At 37.8% G+C, this 26,456-nt stretch overlaps 1 protein-coding gene and 1 pseudogene across 1 annotated transcript in view; one reads left to right on the plus strand and one right to left on the minus strand.

Annotated features, from left to right (window-relative positions):
• Positions 1-6: 6 nt before the first annotated feature.
• The window catches only part of vwa8 (von Willebrand factor A domain containing 8), a 42,470-nt gene continuing 16,020 nt past the window's right edge, over positions 7-26,456 (minus strand). The window contains exons 21-45 of the mRNA XM_020936232.2: positions 25,736-25,812; positions 24,052-24,127; positions 23,844-23,979; positions 23,527-23,646; positions 22,654-22,859; positions 21,394-21,545; positions 19,715-19,823; positions 19,303-19,441; positions 18,994-19,181; positions 17,966-18,088; positions 17,753-17,817; positions 17,548-17,673; positions 17,309-17,418; positions 17,056-17,207; positions 16,782-16,986; positions 16,615-16,696; positions 16,161-16,365; positions 10,357-10,465; positions 9,724-9,880; positions 6,340-6,448; positions 4,218-4,343; positions 3,667-3,825; positions 2,218-2,316; positions 1,902-2,140; positions 7-1,258 (exon numbers count right to left, since the gene is read on the minus strand). Of these exons, the coding sequence (XP_020791891.2) occupies positions 1,150-1,258; positions 1,902-2,140; positions 2,218-2,316; positions 3,667-3,825; positions 4,218-4,343; positions 6,340-6,448; positions 9,724-9,880; positions 10,357-10,465; positions 16,161-16,365; positions 16,615-16,696; positions 16,782-16,986; positions 17,056-17,207; positions 17,309-17,418; positions 17,548-17,673; positions 17,753-17,817; positions 17,966-18,088; positions 18,994-19,181; positions 19,303-19,441; positions 19,715-19,823; positions 21,394-21,545; positions 22,654-22,859; positions 23,527-23,646; positions 23,844-23,979; positions 24,052-24,127; positions 25,736-25,812 (3,378 nt within the window). The 3' untranslated portion in view covers positions 7-1,149. The remainder of the gene's footprint in view (positions 1,259-1,901; positions 2,141-2,217; positions 2,317-3,666; positions 3,826-4,217; positions 4,344-6,339; positions 6,449-9,723; positions 9,881-10,356; positions 10,466-16,160; positions 16,366-16,614; positions 16,697-16,781; positions 16,987-17,055; positions 17,208-17,308; positions 17,419-17,547; positions 17,674-17,752; positions 17,818-17,965; positions 18,089-18,993; positions 19,182-19,302; positions 19,442-19,714; positions 19,824-21,393; positions 21,546-22,653; positions 22,860-23,526; positions 23,647-23,843; positions 23,980-24,051; positions 24,128-25,735; positions 25,813-26,456) is intronic.
• Positions 24,857-24,974, plus strand: LOC129409034 (5S ribosomal RNA; annotated as a pseudogene).

Here is a 26,456-nt window from a genome sequence, read left to right on the forward strand (position 1 = left end):
AACTTTCTGCCCATTTGTCTAGTAGTGTACCTTAGCACCAGTAGCTACATGGTAGAATTTCCACATTTTCATCACTCAGTATTGGTCTATTTTTGCATGGACGTGTCAAAGGTGACTCCATGTTTGTTAAAGGAGGCTGTGAAGTTCTTGTCATGAAAGTTGATCTAAGATTCCATGGAGGATTTTGAGTGGCGTGGCGTCACTAGGTCCCCGTGACCAGGAGGATGGATGTTGACAAAGATGCTGAGGCAGAATACACAGAGTCACATGCGCACGTAAAAAGCTACTGGGGGGTACGGTCTGGCAGGACTCTTGAAAGGGCAGTCAGGTGGAACATTCCCTGCTTGAGGAGTAGGACAGCATTCCAAAGGAGCAACCGTACACGTCCAACTGCCGGCCCACCGGAGTGTCCGAGGCACCTTTCACCTTTCGTCTGAGGGCTTTTGGCATGATGCACAATAAATAAGCAGGAAGTCCAAATATGTACGGGACTGTCAAGTTTACAACTTGTTTCCTCTGACCATATAACAGGATATGCTGTTCGCCAGTGTCCAAGTCCTAAGTACGATCAAAGAGATTGTCTGAAGCCCACATGAGTTGTAAAAAGGCTCTAACTGAAGGACAAAGCAATTTGTTAATGGCATTTTTTCAGTGTAATGAATCACAATACTGATCCAGGTCTAAACCATGGAGGAAAGACCAGGATGAGCACAAAACTCTGGATTTTACATTGACAATTTCATTTTCTTAGTCTGATCGAGATGGTCCCAAAATAGGGCAAACCTTGTTGTAGGTTTTGAAGTTGTGGGAAAAACAGGAGGAGCACAAGGTGAAAGCCATAACTGAAAAGGATCCAGGGATTGAACTTATCTTCTTGCTACAAGGCAAGAGTTTTAATCATTGTGCTACCACGAACCAAAATATTTCCACATGAAAAGTGCAATGTATTTAGTACAAACCTGGTACACATACCTCAGTTTGAGAAGCACTGCCATAAAGAGAGAGAAAATTATATACCCACTACTTGTTCTCTGTAGACCTGATAATACCCAGAGTGTTACATAATCTGACACTGAAAATGGTTAAGGGCACGAAGTAACAATACTTGAGTTGTTGAGTGAGTGAGGAGAGGACAAGTGTCTCTTTGTGTCAAGCACTGGACAACATGGTGGACGTGAAGATCTGCTGCAGGATTTGGGGGATCTGCTTCGTGTCCATGGCAACGAAGGATCTGCCGGCTGGAAGGGTCTTTTGTAGCCTGAAATACAAAATAGTAACATGGTGTATTTACATCATGTACAGTCACAATTGGTTAAAAAGTGCATGGAAAAGAAGTGGGAAAAATAACTTCTTCCCTACAATTTGAAAGTTTAGGCCAACTGTAGGCTCTCATTTTTTATTTATCTTCTGGTAACAAATCACATGAATTTCTTCTCTCAATTGGACAACTAAAATGAACTGATATGGTGAAATTATTCATTTTGAGATAGCACTAAAATAATTTTTGTCTTTTTTTGCAGAATTAAAGAAATAGCTAATAGCTCATGATAATATAGTGTGCATTATGCAACTGTTCATATTCCTGTATGTTGCGTGTTTTTCACACACACACATCCATCCTACAGTTATGTCTCTCCCTGTAGATGTACGTAACAGAATGTCAGAAGCAGATGATTGTCATTATCACACTGTTGAGCTCATGACCATGTTTAAACCAGAGAGAAAGAACACTGAGTCCACAAAGCATAACAAAGATGTGTATCAGGCAGAACTGAGGGTATGATGAATGATTTCTGATGAATCACTTCAACAAGAAAATTCTGAATCTGCCTTTCTTTGATCCAAACACTTAAAGGAGTTTGAGTAGCACTGTACTTGTACCTACATCAACAGCTTCTCACCTTTCTGCCTGGTCGCCCAGGGACCCAATAAATATTGCAAAGGCATTGACCTGAGGGTCTGAGGTCAGGACACTAGAAAAGCGCTCGGGTCGGATCCCGTAACGCTCCAAGTTGGCATCGCTCAGCACCACCACAAAGTACTCGTCTGCCTCCTCCCGGGACAGCTCCTTAATACTGGCCTCAGTCCCTTCCAGAGTGTAGTCCCCACTCATGCAAAACTGTGCATGGGCGTGCATTGTCTGTGGGTACAATATTAGACAAATTCATTTAAATTACTGGAGAAAGTAGGCGTATGGAAGGATATTGGAGTTTGTACCTTTAGGACCTTTAGTCTTTCCTTGTTATTCTTAGGGACTTTGTCAGCTCTAACCAGCTCAATGTCATAGCCATCACCCGAGTGACCCATGATGTCATACTGCAAACAAGGAGGGACAGAAACTGGAAACCACATATTTTTTTACATAGTGGAACTGCTACTGAAAATCTTAAATACCATTCAAATAAATACTAATGCTCATAAGACTTAATGTCCTGCCACCAGCCATGTTTGTACAAGCTTAAGTGAGTGCCACAGTCCAAAACGTGTAAACATAAAACGGCACATATAGACAGTATGCTAAGGTATAGACTCAAATGTTATATTTATTGAAATTGTTTGCATGAGGTTTTTAGACTAGGTTATAAATGACTAGAGATGTAACAATAACCAAAATATTATGATATCGTATTGGCAAAAGTCTCACAAGAATATCGTAGCCTATCACAACTTATCGAATTACAAGTGTCTTTGCTTAAATGCATTGCTATGGGGCAGCTATAGCTAAAAAACTTGGGAAATAACATAAACCACACACTGTTACTGTTTCAGCGCAGATTACATGAAAAAATAAGCTCTTTCAATTCTTAATACTTGTCAGGCTTGTCAAAGAATTTTAAAAGGAAAAAAAAATGCTTTTTTGTCAATTTTGTTAGCTTTTAGAAAATATTGCAATCAATATGGTGAGATGCATATTGTGAAAATAAGTTTGGACATCATTACATCTCTATGAATGACTGTAAGTGTAATTTGTGAATCAGTTACACTGCACAGTGTTAGTCAGTGAGCATGCCATCCATACTGTCAATCCCACTTCTTACATAAGCCAGGCTCCGTCAGGCTGTCTCCGTGAGCCCAGCTATATCAGGACACACATATTATGTATATGGGCTATTTCTAATAGAGCCAGCTATGACTGTGGTTGTAAATGGTATGTGACAGTGTGGCTCTGTTCACATCACTGTTGCTGGGTAGGAATATTTCAGGTGACATACAAAAATCAAGCAAGAAATATATAATATTTCTCTATATATTTTTAATATATGATTGAGGATTGGCCCTTCCAATCTCCTAGTTTCAGTGTCTGACCTGTTAAGAGTGTGGTTCTTCAAAGTTAGTGAATGTTTAACCACTGCCAGTGCACAGGTGAAAGTCAGTTTGTCTAGAGACCCTTTGAGCAGAAACTTGACTTGAGAGACTTGTGCAGAAAAAGCCATTCCATGCTCGTGTGTGATACTGATACTTGATTGGCTTAAGTGTCAGGGGCCAGGATGTCTGTCTCCTTCAGCTTTTTAGACACACTCTCTCGTCTCACCAACCCCGTTCTATTTGCTCTACAATCTTTTGAATCTTAGGGCAATGTACATTCTTTAGAACTACAGTCAGAAAAGATAGAGTGACCTAGTTTAATATTTGGTGATGCTTTACAAGTATATGTTGCATTTTTACCTTGAACTTGTGTTCATAACTCTCCAGGGCCTCCATGACCATACACACAGCCTCCATGGAGCGCTCTAACCGTCCATCCACTCCATTGAAGCGGTACATGCTGCCGGACACATCGGCTAAAACGCGTAATCGTTTGGGCTTCTGCTGAGGAGTTCCAGGCTTTTGAAGGCAAATGAGGACACAAGCACAAACAGCAGTTATAGCAACACATTTTTATGAACAAAATTGTAAAATGTAATAGTTGGCTATTAAATAAAGTATTATTTTGACAGTATTTTGATTTCATAGTAGAGCGTCGGGTCAGACCAAAAATATGCAATGCTTGGAGCTAAAAAGGTAAAGCTAAATGTTATGCTTGGTGTGTATGATTAGAATGGAAGGCCATATGACAGAAAAAAGCATGCGTGTGTGAGAAAATGGCAATCCTAAAGACCACTGGAATGTTCTGTCTGACTGTTGAGGTCAGAATTATGCATTGAGCCTGGGAGTAGTGTGTTTGTGGGCGGGGCAAAAAAAAGAAAAAATACATCAAGTAAGTTCACAGCCACAACCTCTGGGTCTTGCTCTCCTCTGCGTTTATATATAGCTTTCTCTCCAGTCAGGCCATCAATGATCTTAGCGTCGTCCAGTTCGCCCAGAGCCTGGTTCTTTAGCCACTGGCGCTCTTTGCCTTTTGCCTAAAACCAAAACACAAAAGTTACCATTGTCTGGAAAGTCTTTATTTTACAATAAGCAAAACTCTGCTCTGTCTAGAGAACATGATTTCATTTTGGTGGGGCAGAAATGTGTTACATAAGTTCACAAGTTAGATCACCACCATGAGAACAAAAACAAAGCTTATTCACAACTTCATGTTCATGCATTTCACTGCGTCTGTATTTCTGTCCTCAAATAGCCTCAGGTTCAGACAGTAATAGATCACTTTCCCTTCATCTTTACGCTGAAAAGCAGAGGAAGCCTATCTCATTACATAGACTACAAACAAAACAAAAGAAGGAACTCATCTGCCCTCTGCCACACCCACCGCTAAGTGCACCAAATACAACAATGTCCACTTGTTACTACTGTAGTGAGGTAGACATTTCCCTTAAGACATCAATGACGTGTTTAGACTAAACATCGGACTGAAGATTAAACAAGGCATGTGGCAGGAGTAATTGGTTGCCTTGTATATGTTTTGTACCTTGTTCTTTCTTTTTTTAACTGACTGAATAATATTTGTGTCAAAAATAAAGAATAAAATAAAAGTATTTTGCACAGAAAATTATAACTGATATCTACATGGGGTGGGACTGCCAACAAGATGCTTATTAAATACTACAGCGTGGAGCATTATAGCATTGCACCACTGAATTGAAATTTGGAGTGTGATATATTGTAGTGTATAAACAATAATGAGCCCCCTATATATATATATATATATATATATATATATATATATATATATATATATATATATATATATATATATATATATATATATATATATATATATATATATATATATATATATAATTTAAATTTAGTTGTATTTATTGAATGATAAGTTGATATTAGGACAGCCTTAAAAGAATATACAGTGCTGTCTAAATTACCACAAACCAAAATATGAGTTTTGTCATGAGTAATATAAATATACTTTTTCTGTTTGATACATAGTCAACAGTAACTGTAAAATACATTTTTCCTCCACAAACAAAGGCATATTAAAATCAGATCATTGTCTTGCTCTTCCTGCCTGTGTGCTTTCCTCAGTGCACTTCTGACCAATTCCCAAAGTAACACCTGATAAAAGCTGGCCCTACTGTTTATATCAAGTAACGCCGGCAATTGTTGAAAGATAAATTGAGAGGGCTTTCCCTCAGGCTGGAGTAAAGTGGATCGAAACAATAGCTGTGACTTTACAGAACGCCTGCCAGCTATGATTATAAGTGTGTGCGTGTGTGTGGGCGGGGGGCTTCCTAAATCACTCCTCAGGTATGATAAAAAATAACATGACTTCAGAGAACACTGTCGACGGTATAGGCATGTCCCGGGGGCCACTGTGGGACGCATACAAACAATGTCAAATTTTCATGTTTAAAAGTAGCACTTGTGGCATGGGCGCAAACACCTGGATGAGAAAACAACACACCTTGACACACAAGGCTTCACACCTGGGAGGCAATATAAGAGCACAGCCCAGAGACACTGCTTTGTAATCATTCTTGTGTGCATCATTTTTCTCTCACGAACACACAAACACAATGTGCACGCATCCCCCGAGACCCCCAAACAAAAGCAGGAAAAACATCAAAAAAACAAAACAAAAAAAAAACCCACAGGAGTCATTCGAGGGACACAACACATGTACACAAGGTGAAACAAGGCGCACAGTGTGATTTGTAATGCCTAAAGGTTATTCATGGATTTTGAGTTCTTGTACATGGGTGACATTTTGAGGACTTTTCCAATTCAAAAGACACAATTGTATTTTCATCACTCTAAATTTCATGTATAGATGCCAGTCTGGTCATTTTTATAGCAAAAATAAGTCTTGGATAATAAAGTAACAATGTTGAAATAATTTAGTAAAGAATTCCAATTAATATTAATAATTCAAATTGTGAACAAAATACAATATGTTAAATTCACAAGCACATTCACTTGTTGTTATGGAGTGGCATTGTATACCTGTAAACTGTCCAGTATGATGCGCAGAGACTGCACCTGGCGCTGGACAGCACTGGAGAAGCGCTCGTAAGTTTGGGCGTCATACTCACTCATGTTGATTTCTTTTAATCTGAGAAAGAAATGAGAGGAATAAAACAAAAACAAATATCTTCTGCTACAATGTATATGGGATTGTGGTTGGGATAATAGCAATGTTATACAGTATATATGAGCCTTAAAATGCATTGTAGCTAGAGAACCTGCTGATCAAATGTTTAATCTCCTTGTTGAGAGACACAGGCGCTTAAACCCCCTCCCCATACATACACCAGCATAGATCAACATACAGACACAGTAAAAAAGTTCATTTTTAGGTCATTATGTCTCCACAAGTGAAGCCTTTTTATCTTTAATCTTAAAGTACAACTGAATGAATACAGGTGTCTTATCATTATCACCCTCAGGTCTGGTCGACAGGGCCCCTATCTGTGTGATGGGGATATGTGTAGGCTGCTATTCCAGGTGCAAATTCCTAGGAAATAACCAGACCTTGACCACAGCTGAGTTGTATAACAATGACTTCAAAAAGGCTTTTACTTAATGTGTCATGTCTAGTAACAAACCAGCTTGTACAAGGGCTGCTGGCTCAAAGCACATTGTTTAGGCTGCAGTGGTATCAATGGTGTAATCTCATGGTCTGGACTCCCTCACTCTGGAGACAAGTGCCAGTTTACCAACACGTAGTTTGTATGTTATAATGCTGTTACCTTCTCACAAAACATACCAAGAGTTGTGATTTGTTTCATTCACACATGTTGGACTAATAATTTATAATTAGTCTGTCTACATCTCTAAATCTCAAAATGCTCTGTTCCACCTTGTCATGAAGTGGTAGTTTTCAGGTTAACAGCTACCTTTTACCTGTTGTTGACTAAAGATGGCAATTCTAGGACTGAAATTATCCAAATGATTCTAGTGAAGGTGTGTGGAGTTTGAAAACATAGTAAAGTACTTTCTGTATCACCACATGAAATCACAAGGTGTTTTCTGTTTGAGAGAAGTGTTAAACATGTGTGAATGAAACATAACACCAGTCCAGGAAAGTTTGTAATAAGGAAAACAACATTATAACATAGATCAGAAAATAGCATAATGAGCCCTTTAATACCTTGTTTAAGGCTAAAATACATACAGTAAAGTTTAGTATTTTATGATAGCAATCACAGAACACATATAAAATTACTAAAAATAATGAGTTATATGGACTAGCATACACTCTATGAATGTTTGTGCAGCTCCCATACAGTTAGCACAGTGGAGTTTTACAGGTCGCCCCACACATTCCTCTGCATGCCTTGTGTGTTTGTGTATATGTGTGAGGATGTGCTAAAGAGCATGTGGGCAGCGGACGCACCGGCCAGTGACTCCAGCTATTTCCTTTGAATTCCTCAACTGTTACTTAAATGAGAAAAAAGGGCATGAATGACGGACAACACACAGGGAGAGGCTGGGAGCGATTTCGATCGAGGTGGAGACAGTACAATGAGATTTCACACAAAACAACCACAAAAACAAGAGTACACCACTCCCTGAAACTTATTACACTGTACAAACAACTACTGTTAACAAGGTTTTTTACTATATCCCTGCTTTCTATATTAATGGCTTAAAATGTTGTGATAGTACACTTGGTGGTTTCTTTGTGTAACAGATTTATGTAGTTTGGAGTGGGATTTTTTTTATTTTTATTTAAATTTAGGATTTAAACCACAGCTAGTTAATGCAGGATTTATACATGGTTAAGCCCGAGATCAAACAGATCTTAGGTTACACTAATCCTAAAACTTTTGTTATTGTCTAGGGACAACTGATGGAAATTAGCAAATATTTATATTGTAATTGTAACAGATGTTCAGACAGATACGTATTGATCCCAAAATTCATTAATATGCAATGAGCCTTTTAAATAAATAAATAATAAATAAATGATGTGGACCCTTATTGGCAAATTGCAATGCAAATGTTTCTGCCATTTTCAATATGAATTTATTCAGTCTTTGTTTATAAGAAATACTGTACTGATTTTTGGTATTAATCTTTTTATGACATAGTTAAATTTTAGACCAACACAGTAAATACAATTTAGTTTAAGTTATTACACTCACTGCGCATGGCTACAGCTTTGTTACAAAAGTTTGTAATCTCTTAGTGTCTATAATTTTAGATAGAATGCAGGAAAATTTGAGGGACAGTAAGCCAGTGGCAGCTTGTCTTCACACATACTTCAGCCTGTTTTTGCCTGTGCCTGTAGGTTCAAGGACTTATGGAATAATCTCACTTTGATTGATGCTTGACCTAAAGCTAAGTCAATACTGTGCATGCTTCACACATTTTGTAAGAAGAAAATGTCAACCTGTGAAATAAAAATAGTCAAACATGCCAGGGTCTGTTTCTAAAAATGAACTCAGTGATGAGGGGTTAGGAGTATAGTAGATACAACATGCACATGCAGGATTTTCAGTAGACTTAGCAGAACAAACCATAGATGACAGATATAGGTAAACAAACAGGAGATGATCTCACAAACTGGAAAAATATATTGGCCTGTCATAAGAAACTTTGAAGTGGAATATATTGCTGAAGTAAATAGATGATAAACAGTAATGCTGAAATTAATTTAAGCCACTAACACAATACACCTAAAGCAGATTTAAACACAAAAATTATAAAAATTTACAATACTGTTAAAAAATCATGTGCTGCAATAAATTAACAACATAATGACAGTCTTAAGTACTTAGTATCTGTAATGAGTCATAAAAGTTATTAATTCAACCTTTTACGGCTCAAATTTGATCTTATAGCCAAAAAATTACCAAAAATTCCACAATAGTGCAAAGAAAATGTACACGCTTGTTCCAGCTTTCATATACTGAACGATAAGTCGATATTGTAATTATGGTGACAGAACTAACAAGATAAACACTTGGATTGTAGATGTTGTCAATGTATTGTGAAAGCGTCAGTGGACGATGCCCTGGGTACTCTGGGAAAAGGGCAAGTGGAGAAAAACAGACAGTGTGAACATAAAAAGCACAGAGGGGCCCTTTATGGTGGAGCTAGGGACAGTGGTGCCCTCTTCACCCCTCACTCTCACATTTGTGGGAGCATAGACACTTGCATTTAGCCGGGTGTGATGAATTGGTTGCTTCTTCCTGTTTTTGTCAGAAGAGTTGTGAATTTGAGAATAAGGTTTGCACTCAGAAATGGTGCAGATGGACAATATTAAAGCCCACACACAACAACACCTGGTCTGTATTATGCAGACAGCTTGCTCTTGGGTAAGTGGAAAATCACATCTGTATAGTTTTAGCTGATGCCAGTGAGTAGCAGAGAAGTTCCCACCTGTCTTTGAAGGCCTTTTCAGCCATTTCACGAGCAGCTTTCCGGACTTCCTCTGGCACAGCATCCTTCTCGGCCTGAGACACCTGGTACACTTTATGTCCCGCATCAAGACGGTATGGGCCCCCTTTACCACCGAGACCTGCTGTGTCCCTGCCACCTGCATAGAAATAAAGGCTTCAATTTGTCTCATGTTCTGTTGATTTTGATGTCACAATGATAATGCATGACAGTAGCTCATTTGGTAGAGTGTTTGTGATCTGAGGGGTGGCGGTTCATATCCCACTCTCAACATAAAATATCACTGGTAGAGTCATTCCAGCTCCTACAGGTGAATGCTGTTATTGTGTCCTTAGGCAAGACACTTAACCCCCCTCACTCCCAGAGTCTGCGTACACTGGTGTATGAATCTGAGTGTGAATGGGTGCCTTGAAGGTGGAAAAGTGCTATATAAACTGTGACCATTTACCATTTATTATAATAACACAATTTTGTCTGGTTCATGTCATTTTTTTGGTATACATTCATGTTCAAATGAGGATGTAGTTAGTATCTGGGAATCAAGTTTTCAGATAACCCCACTCTCTCTTGAAGATAATTTCATAAAAAGATGCTAATATTAATAATTTTTGTTACCTGTGCCACCAGCCCACTGGTTCCCACCAACATGAGGCGCATTCAATGGATCGATTTTTCCATGCTTTGGGGCCTTGACATCCATACCACTGTCTCTCTGAATAGTAATCTAAAATAAATAAATACAAATACATTTAAATTGCGTCTTTTTGTCACTTTCTAGGTTGGGAAATAAAAAATTTAAATATGAAAATACAATGAAAGGCATTATCCTAAATTACTGAAATCAAACAAAACTCATATCACTTATTTGTACGTATCTATACAGTGCAGGAGGCTATCAGATACAGCCACTGCTGACCACTGTCCACACCTTAACTGTCGTACACTGAGTGAGATGAGCAGCACCTCATCAGTAGAGTGGATTTGTTTGGTTAGTTTGATAGGCACCTCTTCAGATATTACACACTGGATAATGGAAGGAAGTGAATGTGTGACAAGATCTAAACAGTATTCACTATTTGTCCAGCTCATACAATAACAAAAAATAACAAAAGGTTAAAAGAACAAAGACAAAGGCAATGAAATGAAATGTAATCAACATATTTTAGTCTAGGTAGAAAATACTAGAATATTCCAGTCACTTAGGATGAAGCTTGAGACCCCATGAAGATTGAAGAGGAAGAGAAACTAAACTTTAATACTTAAGCAAACAATAACATTTAATAAAGTCAATTTTACAAGCCAGCCTATTCTGTCTTTGCCAGTCCCAATCCAGGATCTGATTTAAAGGTTCTATATTAAGCAACATTTATTCTTATGAGCTTTAAGCCATGTTATAATGTTGTTGCCTCCTCAAAAAAAATACCATGTTTCAGTCACATGTTTGAGTAATATTGCATTATTAATCTGTCTTCCTCTTTAAACCTCAAAATGCTCTGTTCCACCTTGTGGTTTAACTTCAGTCTAAACCCCTTCAGTAATAGTTTTATGTGAAATGTTTGCATCAGTGTATTAAGCTCATGACTGACAACTGCAGGGCTGAAATTATCCAAAATGAAGTTTAAAAACACAGTGGAGCACTTCCTGTATTACCACATAATATAACAATATGGGAGTGTTTTCTGTATGAAAGAAGAACTCAAACTAATATACAGATTTTGTGTGAAAAAGTGTAATATGGGTCTTCTAAAGTCTTATACACTATTTGACAAATTCAGCTGGTAAAATGTCTTGCTTCCCATCTTTCCTAAGTCCAGCTGTGTTGGCTGTGGACTGCAGCGGAAATCTCTTTTGGCCGTCCCTTGCATGACAAAAAGTGATGATAAGGGGGGAGGGGCCATTTAAAGGATTCCTACAAGGCTAATTTAAAATGACAAACAGACAAAGTGTCCCATTCACCAAAGCCGATAAGCACATATGCAGTCAGTCTTTGCATTACTGTGCTGTTACTAAGGCTCCCCAGGGGTCTGTCTGCCTCATGGTGTGTTCCAATACATGATCCACTGTTAACTCCAGTAACAGGAGAGAGGCCGGTGCCATAGCTGTGGGCTGAGGTAAAAGGGTCAGAGCTTTTGTACCATCTACGTCACCTTCAGAAACTGACTTCTACTCTCTCATTACACTCAAATACAAATGGCTGGGACATTTAGGGAGCTGCGTGGGGGACACCTGAGGAAGGGGGGTGGTGGTGTGTGTGTGTGGGGGGAGTATTCAAATGCTTAACTTCAGTGATTGTCTGTGGGCTGTGCAATTAAATTACATTCTCATTGAGATTCAGTTATTTTGAATTGTCAATCATCAGGTCTTTTAAATTGGTCTTTTAAATTGAGAGGTCTACGGCCAATCCTCAATCAAAAGCATGTGATCTGGAGCAGAGGTCAGACTTTGGAGGGAGAGATGTATTCTTTTTTGTGTTAAATGGCCATGATTAATATTCTATACTGTTCCTGCTGAGGAAATTAACATTGAAAGCAATTTTATTAATTCATTTGTATAATCATAAATTTTAATCAAACTGGGGGTAAAAATAAAACAACTTTTATTGCCATATTGCTCAGCTCTACTGTTCTCCTTATATGGTTATAAAGTATCTTTGCCACTTGAACACAGGTCTCTAATGTTTCTCTTGAGAACAATTTCATTGTAATGTAATTTTAATGAAAAATAAACCTAAACAAACAAAAACTACATTTGCTACACTGATATGACCTAAATAAGCATGTTGCAAGCTTCACTGTGGCAAGAGCAACTTTTGTAATTCTGTGGTTCTATGTCACTAATATCTAATAATGTATAAAGCAATGTAGTATCAAGTGTACCTATATTACAAAGTGTTTCCTCCTCTATCACCAGTTAAGCTCTCTCGTTTCTTACACTTAATCTTCGTGTCATGATGCTAATGATAATACTGGTGACAAACACATATTGCATCCCTTTACTACTTACTCATGACCAGTAAAAGACTGAGTAATGCTCCAATATTAGGTTTTAGAGAAATCATGACCGGCACCTTCTCTTATGTGCATATGGAGGGTCGGTGTCGATTTCATTACTTATGCGAAAAGTGTGAGTAAGTTATGAATGTCCTCTATGCTATGTATCCTTTTCAGTCTTGGTGGTGTCACCACGGTTTGTCTTGCCTACTCACTTAACACACATAACCAGTAAATACTCACTAACAGTGGTCCATTACATCATTTTGGTTAACACTTTGGAAGTAGATTAAGTAAACATCTAAAGGTTTGCAGGATGTATTATAACAGTAACCAACATATAATATAAATGTTATTCTTGAATGACTTGAGGTACAGACTAGAAGCCGCATTGCATTGGAATAACTTGTGAAAACGAGTCTATAGGGAATACTCCATCTTTATGACTGTGAGAAATTGAGAATAGATTTGTGTTTGAGTGTATGAATTCAACCACTGAGTTCCCCCTCTCCTCATCTGTAGCCCACACCCTTTCTTTCAGGATTAATAGGCTCATAAATTTGTGATTCTGGCTTTAAGTTGATGGCAGATGTGCAATGATTTAGGAGTGAAGGCCTCAGCGCGTGCCCCAGTATGAACTTCAGGGTGTGCGTGTGTCTATGAATCAATACAAGTCTGTGCAAGAGCACTTAAATATTTGCTATCTATAAAGGAGAATAATAAGACTGTTAAATGTGTAAATTTAAGTGCAAACAAGCAGTGTGTACATACCTTAAAAAATAGCCAAATTTATTTTCAGCTTCACTGTCTAAACTCAGGTGTCACTCTAACAAAAACTTGCAAATATACATTTCAATTGCACTCCCACTGAAGTGACATTGGAGAGGTGAGCTGAATGACAGAGCGCTCATATAGTATCAAGGCTAAATTCAACAGGATATCTATGGTCTCATTACTGAAGACTGATGCCTCCTGTCCACATGTGTCTTTGTGAGTGGATCATGATCATGTCAGCAGGGCTGTAATGGAGCAATTTCACACTGAAGCCAATGACGGATGAGAAGAGCTTTGAGTGCACTGTTCAACGGGCCACAGCAAGTATCTGCCTTCAAGCTCTGTGCACATGAAATGTCTAAATCTGTGCAGAAGAGCAATGGCATGTATGCACAGTAAACAGAGACAAGGTTTGTGGGTTACACTTTATAATAACTGAATCTTATTTTTGCCTTAATAAATAATCTTAATAAATCATAATCAAGATTTAATTCATAATGAACAAAGTTTGATAATAGCTTGTTATGAATGATTCAGGCTTAGTAACTACTTCACTGCGCAATTAGGGTTAAGACTTAACTTCAGTGTATTAATGAAGCAGTCAGTTAATAAGCCTGAATAATTCTTAATAATGAATTAATTATGAATTTATGAAAAGTCTGCATGTTTTATTAAGACTAAATAGGTATAGATATTAAAGTTGTAGGGCCTAGTTGATTAATTGGTTGACGGTGTGTTCACTCAAAATTTGTATTAATTTACAAATAATTTTATTTAATTTATCAAACTTTTATGCACAGTAACAGAAAGGAGTGAGTTTAATCAGTAATTTACATATAAATATACAGTTTCCCAGTACTTTGTTCTGTATAAAAGTTTTTGCATGAGCTCGCATTCAGTTGTAACCTTGGGTGCAGTTTGGGTCAAATACATATTCTTAATAACCTAACCCTTTTTAGTTGACTAATCAATTAGAGGGGCTTTATCTTTGATCAACTAGTTATTATAAAATGTGAAGGTAAATAAAAATAATAAATGCATGTTCTTTTTTTCTGTGTTTTTAATTGATTAGATTTTTGGATTATGAATTTATGGATTACTAGAATAAAACTAGAACTATGGCAGGATTAAAACAGGGATAAAGTGCACCATCCAATCTAAATCAGATAAAACATTTGTAAATACACAGTAACACACTTTTTTGCAAGTGATTTTGGTTTATTTTGTGCAGTAAGCACACCAAAGTAAGCCTAATGTGAAAAGACCAAGATAGTAGTGAAATGCTACATACTGTTAATAGCGCCTATAGAGCCTTATAGGAGAGTGTTATATATTTTTTATACAGAGGGGTCAGTGTTATTTGCAGGGAGCTAAAACAGAGCACAGGGAGACTCTGTCTAAGTTTGACCTGCAGTGCACTCGAGGAGCCCCATCAAAGAAGAACAGACTACTGAGGAATCTGGGTCACAAAAAACGATCTGCGATCTATGTTTTGCAGGTGTGCAGGTGTGTAGTAGTAGGGAAAATTAACAAATACTGACCTTGCCCAAAGCCAACATACTGTTCATCAAATGTAACACAGTTTTCAGATTTAAGTGCCAGGAAACTAATATTGAGTCTAAAAGTATAGAAAAGTAAATCTATAAATATGTAAACATTAAAAAACGTTAGTTGATATTCGGTTTAATTTCATTTTCCAGTTAAAATGTTGCATGTTGAGTTTTTTGGTCTTCAGATGCCCTGATAAGATGTCCTCCTTGGAAGGTTAAATCTGAAGAATTTAGCTGATTGTGTAGTGCATGTGGGTGCCTCAACAATCCTGTCTCAGTATCCAGTATGTTGGGCCCTTTGCACAACTCAGACCTCTGACATCATCATCACAATGCCTCTGTGTTCATAGTCTGCTGCCCTGAGAAGCACTGGGTCAAATGTGGGCCTGGAAATGTAGATTTTCTGCTCAATTTATTACAGTCCAAATACAACTGACAGTACAATTATGGTAAGGCAATGCTGACACCTTGTGGTCTATATATGCATCACCATCGGTTATACCATGAAAATAATAAATGGCAGGGAACGCCTCAGGGATTTTTCACAGAAAAGGCAGGGGACATAACCTGTGATCTTACTGGTTAAAAACAATCACAATTGAACCCGAGTTGAAAGTAACTTAATCTGTACACTGAGGAGAAATGTTTATTTTCATTCTCAGTATATGAACAGGCCATATGCCACATGTGAAAGTTCAGAATCTCCAGAATTAATGACTGGCTGCGGGTACTGGGGATTCAGATCAGAGTGCTTTAGGTTAGTGCTAAAATTTATTTCCAATTAGTTTTAGTTGTGGGAACTGGCAACCCAAAGGAGAAACTCATGTGAGACTCATTCTGCATTCTGACTGGATAATTATTTAGAGAACCAAAACATCAAATGACAACATCAGCAACATGGCCATCATGTATATGTACGTTTTTGTAATTAAGAATAAATCGGCATCACAGTTGTTATCACTACAAGCAATATGTTATTTTAACCTGTTAACCCTGAATCTGGAGACACAAAACATGTTTAAGAAATTAGAAATACATGTTCTAAATGTCCTGCCTGTAATAGTTACAGGATAATAGTAAATAGTAGTATGTATTCATAATTTACCTGTAAAGGCCTGCCGTCCTCTGAACCAATCATATTTCTCCATTCCATGAGTGATCGCTGCAGAGTGTCTAACCCCGTCTCCCAGAGCCGCACGTATCCCCCCATGTCCACAGTGAAGACCCCTCCAGAATGCAGAGATGCAAGCAGCACGTCAGACTCCGAAACTTTGGACAACCAGTTGGTGTATGGAGACACTGACATTGACCTGCACAAGCCACAATCAAGTCAATTTGCTATACTTCAAACTCTTAAAGAAAAGTATGTGTTATTGTCTTATAGTTAATCACAAAAAAACAAGTAAACAATTTGTAGTTCTTATTCTGCTGAAACTTTTGTTGCAGTAACATTTCTCTCCACTAAGGTGTGCTATTGTCCTTCAACTGGAACGCAATGTGACACTCATACAGTCTACAGACAGACTGCATATACAGACATAGACAGACATGGTTTTTACCTCGGCACAGGAATGTATTTTACTTTTTTGGAGTTCAAGTCAGTCACCTCCAAATAAGCTGCTGTCAATGGTGGTGTGACGTCTGTGAGAGAAAATAAAAGTTGATAATTAAAGAGGGAGTTACATTTACACAAGCGTATACACTGTTTATTGATCTAATTCATAACCTTTTGGGTAGATTTCCTTTAGTGGGACTTTGTTGGGTGGCAGTGCACGGACCACTTGGTTGTGAGAGAGCAGGCTCACACAGTTGTTCCTTTTGGAGGAACTGGACCGAAGCCCTCCTCTGAAGAACGTGGGGCTTCCACTGTCACTGCTTTTCATTAGAGACAGGTCCATGGGCCTGTTAAAGCTGTACACCTCATTTGGGGACTACAACAGAAAGAATGCACTCAAAAACAGTTCATAAAATATGGTATCACAATAAAAAAAATCACTTACCATTAAGTCAGGGAATCCTACAATGATCCGGGCAAAGGAGCCAGTGTCAGCCAGTAAACGATTGGGCGAAACAATCTTCTGGTCAAGAGCAGTGCTGAGATTTTCATTGGGCAGTTGCTCATTTGAAAGCATTTGAGGTGTAGAGACCTCAGCTAGAAAGATTAAACAACATGGAAAACAATAATAGACAACAGCCATACATTGTTTACAAAATTAGAGAAATACAAGTTCTAATGACTTGCACAGTGTTTACCTGAGCTGACCCCGTGGCCTGAGCTGACGGCCTCCTCATTGATGCTGTGGAGCTGACACACGCCTGAGTCTTCAGCTGCCATGTGCATGGGTTTGGTCAGAAGAAACTTTCTGTTAAATTAAAAATAGATGTTACATATTATTTTTATATTTCAATGTATTTAAAATTTTACAATATATTGAAAATAAAACATCTTATATATTCTTTTGAAGATGAAATAGCTCAGACTGATGCCTCACTTGTTGGTGTTGCTCTCCAGCAGTAGCCAGCGATCTTCTGCCACCAAGTGCACGGTCTTCAAGTTAATAGGGAGAGAGATCGAGTGTAAGCGGCCCTCCAGTACGTCCAGCACATCAAGCTGGTTACTTTAAAGAACAGAGAAACACAATAAATAGACACATAAAAGAGTTTAAGGAACGCAAACTAGAAGCTCATGTTTCCTACCCTTCTTCCTTGTAAAACAGAAGCCAGTTTTTATGGGCAAACTCACAACACATTTTATTCACCCCCTGAAATGTTCAAACAAGAGACTATAAATAATATAATTATAGATATTAAGAATGTCATATATTCAATATATTTGTATATATTGAATATGTAATATAATATAATAATAATAATATTCATTTATTACATTTCAAGAATAACAGTGCTAACCTGTTGCTCTTTACTGGTGTTCCACCAGTAAGAAGCTCTGGCATTAGGCTGCTCACTGTCGGCATACAAAAGAAGTCTCCGCACTGCACCCGTTACCATGTCAACATGAAGCACAGTGTTGCTCTGAAATGTAAAGTTAAAACCATTTGCTGTGATTTTAAGATTTTACTGGGTTTTTTTACACGTGTCCCCTAATCATTAGTTGAGTACGCAGCACCCAAGGATGGTCAGGCTCTTTGACGTATAAAGCTTCTTCTCCGATTGTGTTTTATGAGAAAGAGCCACAGGGGAGCTCGCCTCGGCCCCGACTGCCCTCCTTTGCTCTAATGGTTTCCTTATGGCTTCTCATTCCTGCCATACACACTAGTGCCTGTATACCACTTAAACTATTCGTAGAAGGCAAACCCCATTTCCTGATGCTAAACATAAACTCACATAGGCGCAGGACAGCACATGTGTCAGGACACGTGTCTACTGCATGGAGACTGATGTGTTGATTTCAGTGTGATGTTTACTAAAGAGTCCCTCCAGCTTACATCAATGGAAATAGTTTAAAGCTCTATAAATACAGTGGCCTTGTATTCTGCAATTTCCCAGGAAGGCCTGTGAACTGTGAATGAACTTGTATTGTCTGGACCTCTTCATTTTCCATTCATTTTGTGCTCGACGTAATATGATCCATCACAAAGGTATTTTTAGAAATCCTCCTCTTGCCTAATATGCACCAGCTGTACAACAGTTTGTTTGGATGAATAGTGAACATTCATTGTTCTTGTCTTACACTTTGCAGTCCAAACCCTCAGGTCGTAAAGGGTTAAAAGGATTACTCTAGAGACAAACAGCTGCTAACTACCAATATTTGTCAATGCCAGAGAGTAGGCTGAATTATTGTTATGGAATGGAGATATTTAAGAAAAAAACTAAACAAATGCATGCCACGAAAGATCAGCTTACCTGGTGAAATAGCCTTTGCAAAATGACAATGCTGTGATGATGGGCCTATTAATATTAATTAAAGTTGTCCTGACCTGTTCCTCATGCAGAACCACTTGTCCGTCCAGAGGGCTGCCCAGAGGGGCAACAGTGACAAAGGGCTGCCAGACCCCACTGATGGTCCTGGGAAAAACATCGAAGAGCTCCATGCAGTGAATTGTGTCCCCCTTCTCCTTCATGGAGTACAGTGACACTGGATTACACGTGGCCACATAAAGCACATCTGTAAAGTGTAATAGAAAGGAATTTTACAATTATCATTAGTGCAATAATAGGTACAACTATACCATGTAGCAGCAAAGCAAAAAGTACACATATAATATAATCCAGTGTCATGTGTTTACCATCACTGGAGGTAACGTGACAAATGATGTTCACTTCATTCATGGGAAGTTGCCAGTGGGCTTTTTCTTCTGTAAAACTCAAAGCTCGACTTTCTTGTCGGTTGCAGGGATAACCCTGAACACGCAAAAATGCGGGGCCCTGGAAAAACAAAGCATTTTGAGCTCTGGTTGTCTGAGGCTCTGGGGTACATGAAGCACATGTTTACCATTTCCTTCTATAATATATGGAACCAAACAAAGAGCAAATTCAGTCTTCTGCCACTCCACCTGGGAGCTGATCTCTCATCTTCTGGTCACTAGCCTGTTGTCATGTTATTTCTGTGTTACAATTAATAGCAATTGCTCTCATTTGATCTACTCTAGAACTCACTAGCAGCTGCTGCACTCTTCTAGTTTGGCACTGTGGTGGTACCTTGATATCGATGGGACGAGTCTCTGTAGGACAGAGCATTTTGCGCCGAGCATTGATCCCCTGGCCAATGGTCCAGTATCCAGTCATCTTTACCTCAGGAAGGGGCAACCTGCAAATAAGAAATCATAACCTTTTGAGAATGGCTAATTTTCATGAAATGCTATGCAATGTTTTAAATGTGGACCTACAGTATGGTGTTTAGTTGCTAAATCACTGCAAAAGTCAAATCCAGCAAACCCTTAAAACTTTAAGTAGGTATGCTGTGTTTCTCTTCAGTGACCCGTTGTATTGTAATTGATTTTATTTTGTAATATTTACAGTATGATAATATAATTAAATATCTTTACAGTCATTGCAACACAGTTAAGAAAAATACAGTAGATTAGAAAATTTGTCAATTTTCTGAACCAAACTAGAGGCAGTTCGTGGGAGAGAAGTTTGCATTTTGTGTAAATCTTCTCTAAGTTTGTTGTGTCTAACCAAAAGTGAACTGGATTACCCATGAATCATTGCTGGATTGTGGTTACATTGTTATTGCCTTCAGGTGTGGTGAGATGCAACTTAACTAAAAACCAAAGAAGCTGGACCTGAAGAGATTTTCAGGGTGGTCAGTTGTGCATGGATAAATATTTCTTTGACAGTATACACAAAAGACACTTAAGTAAAACTGTTTCTTTTTTGCTATGTCTAAAAATGGAACTAACTGAGCAGAAATATTTGCTTTTATGTGCTAAAGATGTGGTGGCTAAATTATGTGGTTAAAGCAGAGCCCTTTTTAAACAGTTTAAGATGAGTCCCAGTAAACATGGATATTACGGAAGGAAAATACCTGTTTCTCACTCCCTGGGTTAGGGACATATATGGATTTATAAAGATTCATAAGAAAATCACAGGAGACAGAAGAAACAAATATTTTCCTTTATTAAAGCCAACTATACAAATTGCAATTGCACTTCTGAAATTAAAAGTATACCTTCCAATGTAGGAAAGATGAGGTATAATTACTCAACCTATAAATACATACATTTATAAAATATGAGGTAATTTGTAAAATAAGGTAAAAAATTTAACATGATATAGTGGTAGCAGTAGAGTACTAAGGAAAAATATTTATTAGATTCCATTTGTATGTTCAACTTTTGATGCTTATGGTCAATTGTTAATGAAACTCAAAACTGAGAGACTATTTAACTTCTACACAATATAATAATTCAAAGGTCCTATTTGTTTTGCAAATTTTACTCTTGTGAGCTTCAATGCATGTTATGATGTTGTTATCTCCTCAAAACCATACCGTTCAAAGCTCAAAATGTTCTGTTCCTCATTGTCATGTCATGAAGCAGTAGTTTTCAAGTTAACAGCTACATTTTCCCTTCAGTTCAGTGATGATAGGCAAGTCCAGAGCTCAAATCGTCCAAATGATTCTAGTAAATGTATATGGGGTTTAAAAACAGTGGGGCACTTCCCATATTATGACATACCATCACAAGGTGGAACAGAGTGTTTTCAGTTTAAGAGAAAAACTCAGCCTAAATATGCAGGATTTGTGTTAAACAAGTTAAACAAGGGTGAATTAATCAACTATGATTAGTTTAGTTTATGTTACCATAAGACTTTGCATATAGTAACAGTGGACTATGAGTGTGTCACGTGTGTGTCACTGTGTCCCTGGTGCTTACTCCTTGGCCAGTTTGACAGAGCTGGGCTTGGCTCCAATGGGAATCCCATGTTTATGCAGCGCCTCAATCAGAACCTCCCTCATGTCTTTGTTGTAGGAGTCAAAGTCAAAGACGTTTCGCACCACGTTGGCCAAACCCTCCTCTGGAAATTTCTAATAGAAAAATGGGGGGGGAAAGTGTGTATTATAAAAACAGTGCACATTATTAACCATTACTGATAAATTATCTCTTTTAACCAGATTAGATAGCCAGGACTAGTTAGGTAAAACCAAGACTAGTTAGGTAAAACTAATCAATAATCTTCTGTATTTATTTCTCAAATTTTGTGCTCCAGATTGTTCTAAAATTGTGTAAAAACTAGATAACTATGAACTTTATATAAACTTGGAGTGAAACCTCAGTTATATGGGGCATATTGCCTTAATTGCCCTAAATAACAGTCAACTCTTACTGCAAAGGTGCTTTAAGATCTGTTTCTCAACAATCTATTTACTCAAAGAATCACATGATGAGCCTGGAAAAATCAATGCAAACTAATCCTCAATCTCAAAATAAGCACAGATGTGCAGTGTTCTGTACTGATTCAAATCTCACTCCAAATACTAACAATTATGACAAAATGTGAAATAGCAATTAAAGTCTACATTGACAGTTTTGACCTGTAAAATCTAGCTTCTTCTCTGCTTTCCCCCATGTCAATAGCAGCAGTGATTGATGACAGGACAGTGCAGCCTATGGGGAAATCAGACCAAGTCCTTGTGTACTGAATTATTGATCAACAATAGGACAAGCCAAAACCCATATTTACCTTTTCCCTGAGGTCAGATAGTCTAGTTTCTTGCAATTATATCTCAAAGTGTTTACAACATCCATAAAAAACAAAGCTACTAGGAGTATAACACCAATTACTGGATCGTGTGGTTGAATTAAGGATAAAGCTCAACAGAACAACAGACAAAGTATTTTAGATTTTAACGTTAACACTATTTTAGTCCTTGTCAACCATGTCTATGCAAACTATGCCAAAACAAAGCCACTGTAATGCTGCTCCCATTTGTGAATTGCTATTGTCAAGTATTGGCTGGTTATCGTTAAAAGACAGCTGAAAATGTAAATAAACAGGTGGGAGGATGCGGACAATGGGAAGGCCACAAAAGAATGTATTCAGTCTTTTCAACATTGTTCTGCACATTATGTTTTAAGGTTAAGGGCCTTGAACAATGTAAAATAAAACGGATGGGTGGCCTTCAATAGTCTTACCTGCAGGTGTCTGACAATGTTCACAACCTCCCTGGTAGAGTAGGGGTACGTGATGGTGCCCTGATCTGCCATAGTCCTGAGCTCTCCAAAAGCAGACACCAACTTTTGCAGAGTGGAGTCAGGCACGTCTGGACCATACTGTTTGAGCATCGCCAGCTCGGCCTGAGGCTTTGGGTTGTCCACAGCATGGCAGCTAAAGATATCACCTGTATACAAAGGAAAACTTAGCAATATGACACTTTTTTACACAGTTTTACACTTCCCTGTAAAACTGTTTGTTGATTAAACACAAACAGGCATTTTAGACTGAAGACCAAAAGAGAAATTGTGGATAAATTATTCCATTTAATTATTGTTATTTCAGTTGATCATGTGCAAATATAAATGTATTAATTATTTAAAAAATTGACATGATTTCCATTTATGTTATAAGCTTTGATTTCGGTTCTCAAGACGACTATCTAATCAGAAAGCAAAATGAGCCTCACATGAGTCTCTCATTTGAGTTGCCAGTTTAAATACTGAAAGCCAGTTGGTTTAAACTTAAAATGCCTCTCTCTGATCTAAATCCTCACTACCTAAAAATCCTTAATCAATGCTAGTGCAGCCTCTGCAGTTCAGTGAGTGAATTCTGGAGGGTGACATGAGGCATGGCTGGTCCATATACTGAGAAAAATGTGTTCTCTTTATGCATTTTTAGGCACCGGAAACTGAAGAGATGTTGAGCTGTGATTTAGATTTTTTTTTTTAAACTGTAAAAGCACAGGCTACATATTTAAATTAATATTTTACATTAAAGCCATACCCCTCCACTAATTACATTTTGTAAGTTATTTTATTTGTATTGAGTTACTGTAGTATATTATAGGTCACCTAGAGCTCCAAAAAAGTCATTGCCCAGAAAGGGGAAGCCAGGTCGGTTGGCCAGAACCAGCATCCTGAAGTCTGGATGCATGAATATTGTGTTTGGCCTGTGCATTGGTTCTCGTGGATCTAAAAGGAAAAAGTATAAAAGTTAATAAAGCATCTGAATTATACCCAAGAACATTTCTGTGTGTGGTGGATGTTCTCATTTATTTTTAGACCTATATTTAGCACTGAGCCTCTTGTGCTTCACACAACACATGGTAGATGTTGTGTCCCTGGTGTTAAAGGGAAGTGTTAACCTATTTCTGTGAGTCTGTCGTTACCAGAAACGATTCTTCGTCCATCTGCCAGAATCATCTCGCCACTTTCTACCAGCGTTTTAAGGATGCAGGTGACATTTGTGGGTGCTTTGTCTGCCTCGTCTATAACTAATATATGCCCCATTTTAACTGCTTTTACCTGTGTCAAAAGAATCAGAGGTTATAAAAGCAATGTTTGATGCTAAGGGTAATTGAATATTTTGTAACTGACCAGAGGTGAATCTTCATAGATAATAATCCCATCTCTAACTGAAGGTTGGAGTGTCAGAGTCTGTACAGTCGTATCCCTAAAAACATGAACAAAACTCACAACCCAAACACAGATAAAATGCATTTAAACTGTTTTCTTTTATTGCACTCTCAGACCGCCTATAGTTTGACCGAGGGGACTGTCCTAGTTTCTTTCTTGGTTAGCTGTCGGCATCTAGTGCATTTCTGAGCCAAATCTCAGTAGATTTTCATGCATAGATCTTAGACTCTGCTCTGCACTAATATTAGCTGCTGGGACATTAGCGAACCAGGCCAAATCCACTTTTAGCTCTTCTTTGACTTTCACAGGACTTTGACAAACTACACAGTCCAAGAGCACAATCAATTTAAGGAAAATATTGAGCCATTTTCATTTCAAACCCACAAAAAACAATAACAAATGACAACAATTTCAATATAGTATAAATAAATATTGAAAACTTGAAAATAAATTGGCAAAAACATGCATTAGTTGTCCATGAAGAAACTTTTTTCCATTTAGATTTTAAAAAAATGATACATTTATGGTTATGCATAGTAACCTTATGCAGCTGATTAGTAACTTAATAATAAAAAGATAATTTAACTTTTAAAGCATGATGTAACTGTCCATGGTATTTGTTGCCTCACTGACAGACACTGACCCACAAAGCGTTGACTTCTTATTAGTGCACAGATCAATATAAGGCCAATCTATGTCCCTCATCGACTGAAGACACATTAAGTAGCAGAGCTAACATCCCACAGTGATTTAAGGGCAAAACCATGTATGTGGCCATACTGCCTTGTCAAAGCCTGATCCCGTCAGATCTCCGAAGCTAAGCAAGGCCAGGTCTGGGTAGTACTTGGATGGGAGACCACTGGGAAAATCTGGTGCCAAAGTGAGGCACCTGTCGCAAAAAAACTGTTGGTGTTTTCTTAAGCAAGACACTTCACTCACATTGCCGAGTATGAAAGTGTGATTATTAGTGGTGGTTGAAGAGGTTTATGACAGATTGCCCCAGGGCAGCTGTTGTTAGAATAGTAGTTTACCATGACCTAGTATGTAGTGAATGAATAATGCTCTGTAAAGTGTCTTTGAGTGTCCAGAAAAGCGCTGTATAAAACTGATGCATTATTATAAATTTTTTCATATTATTAACAACTTTGACCTAACTGTCATGTGTGAGACTTTAAGGAATAAACAATAAAGGGCCCATATTAGGCTATTTTCTGATCGGTTATAATGTTGTTTCATCATAACAAATATACCGGCAGTCGTGCTTCGTTTCATTCACACATGTTTAACACATAAATGATGCATATTTAGGCTGAGTTCTTCTCTCAAGCAGAAAAGATTCTGTCCCACCTTGTGATGTCAGGTGGTAATACAGGAAGTGCTCCACTGTGTTTTTAAACTCCACATACACACTTCACTAGAATAATTTTAATAATTTCCGCCCTGGATTGCCAGTCTCTACTGAACTAAAGGTAAAAGGTAGTCGTTAACTTGAAAACTGACACTTGATGACATCACAAGGTGTAACAGAGCATTTGGAGCTTTGGAGATGTAGTCAGATGGGTTACAAAGGGTTACTCAAACACATGTGAATGAAACACAACTCTAGGTATGTTTAAAAAACTAAAATAAAAGAATAGCACTTTACCTGTGAAGTTGTAGGTATTCTCTGGGTCTATTCAGAAGATGCAAAAAACGGTCTACTATTTTATTCTTGCCAACACCCTGTAAAGACAAAGTGTGTAATTTAGCTGGAAATAATCAATGTTGGGAAGGTTACTTTTAAAATGTATTCCCCTACAGATTACAGATTACATACCCCAAAATGTAGTTTGTAACTTAATCCATTTAATTACTTAAAGTGAGTAACGTAATTTGAACACTTTGGAATACTTGATATTGTCATGCTTTTTAAAACAACATGAATGTAGCAACTGCATCCTGAAAATTCTTGTTTGTTCTCTTCAAATTGTCTGTTGACCCAAAGTCTCCACGAATAAGCAACTGTTTGCTGTAGAGAAGCAAAGACTAGGATCTGTTAGGATTAGGACTAGGATGTTAACATACAATGTTTTGTCTCCTAAAAGACAATAACAAGATCAGTCTTTCCTTAACCATATTAAAAAATATTATTGATAGAAAAATTATTTTTATATGAGATCACATTAAATTATGTCCAACCTATTGTTAGGTGTCATATTGTATAGACCTGGTTTAGTCCTGATTTTAGACCTGGTTTAGTCCTGGTTTTAGTCCTGGTTTTAGTCCTGGTTTTAGACCGGGTTTAGTCCTGGTTTAGTCCTGGTTTAGTCCTGATTTTAGACCTGGTTTAGACCTGGTTTAGTTCTGGTTTAGTCCTGGTTTAGTCC

Source organism: Boleophthalmus pectinirostris, unplaced genomic scaffold (genome assembly GCF_026225935.1).
Source record: "Boleophthalmus pectinirostris isolate CB_2022bp ecotype Guang Dong unplaced genomic scaffold, ASM2622593v1 HiC_scaffold_1, whole genome shotgun sequence".
NCBI classification, from domain to species: domain Eukaryota; kingdom Metazoa; phylum Chordata; class Actinopteri; order Gobiiformes; family Gobiidae; genus Boleophthalmus; species Boleophthalmus pectinirostris.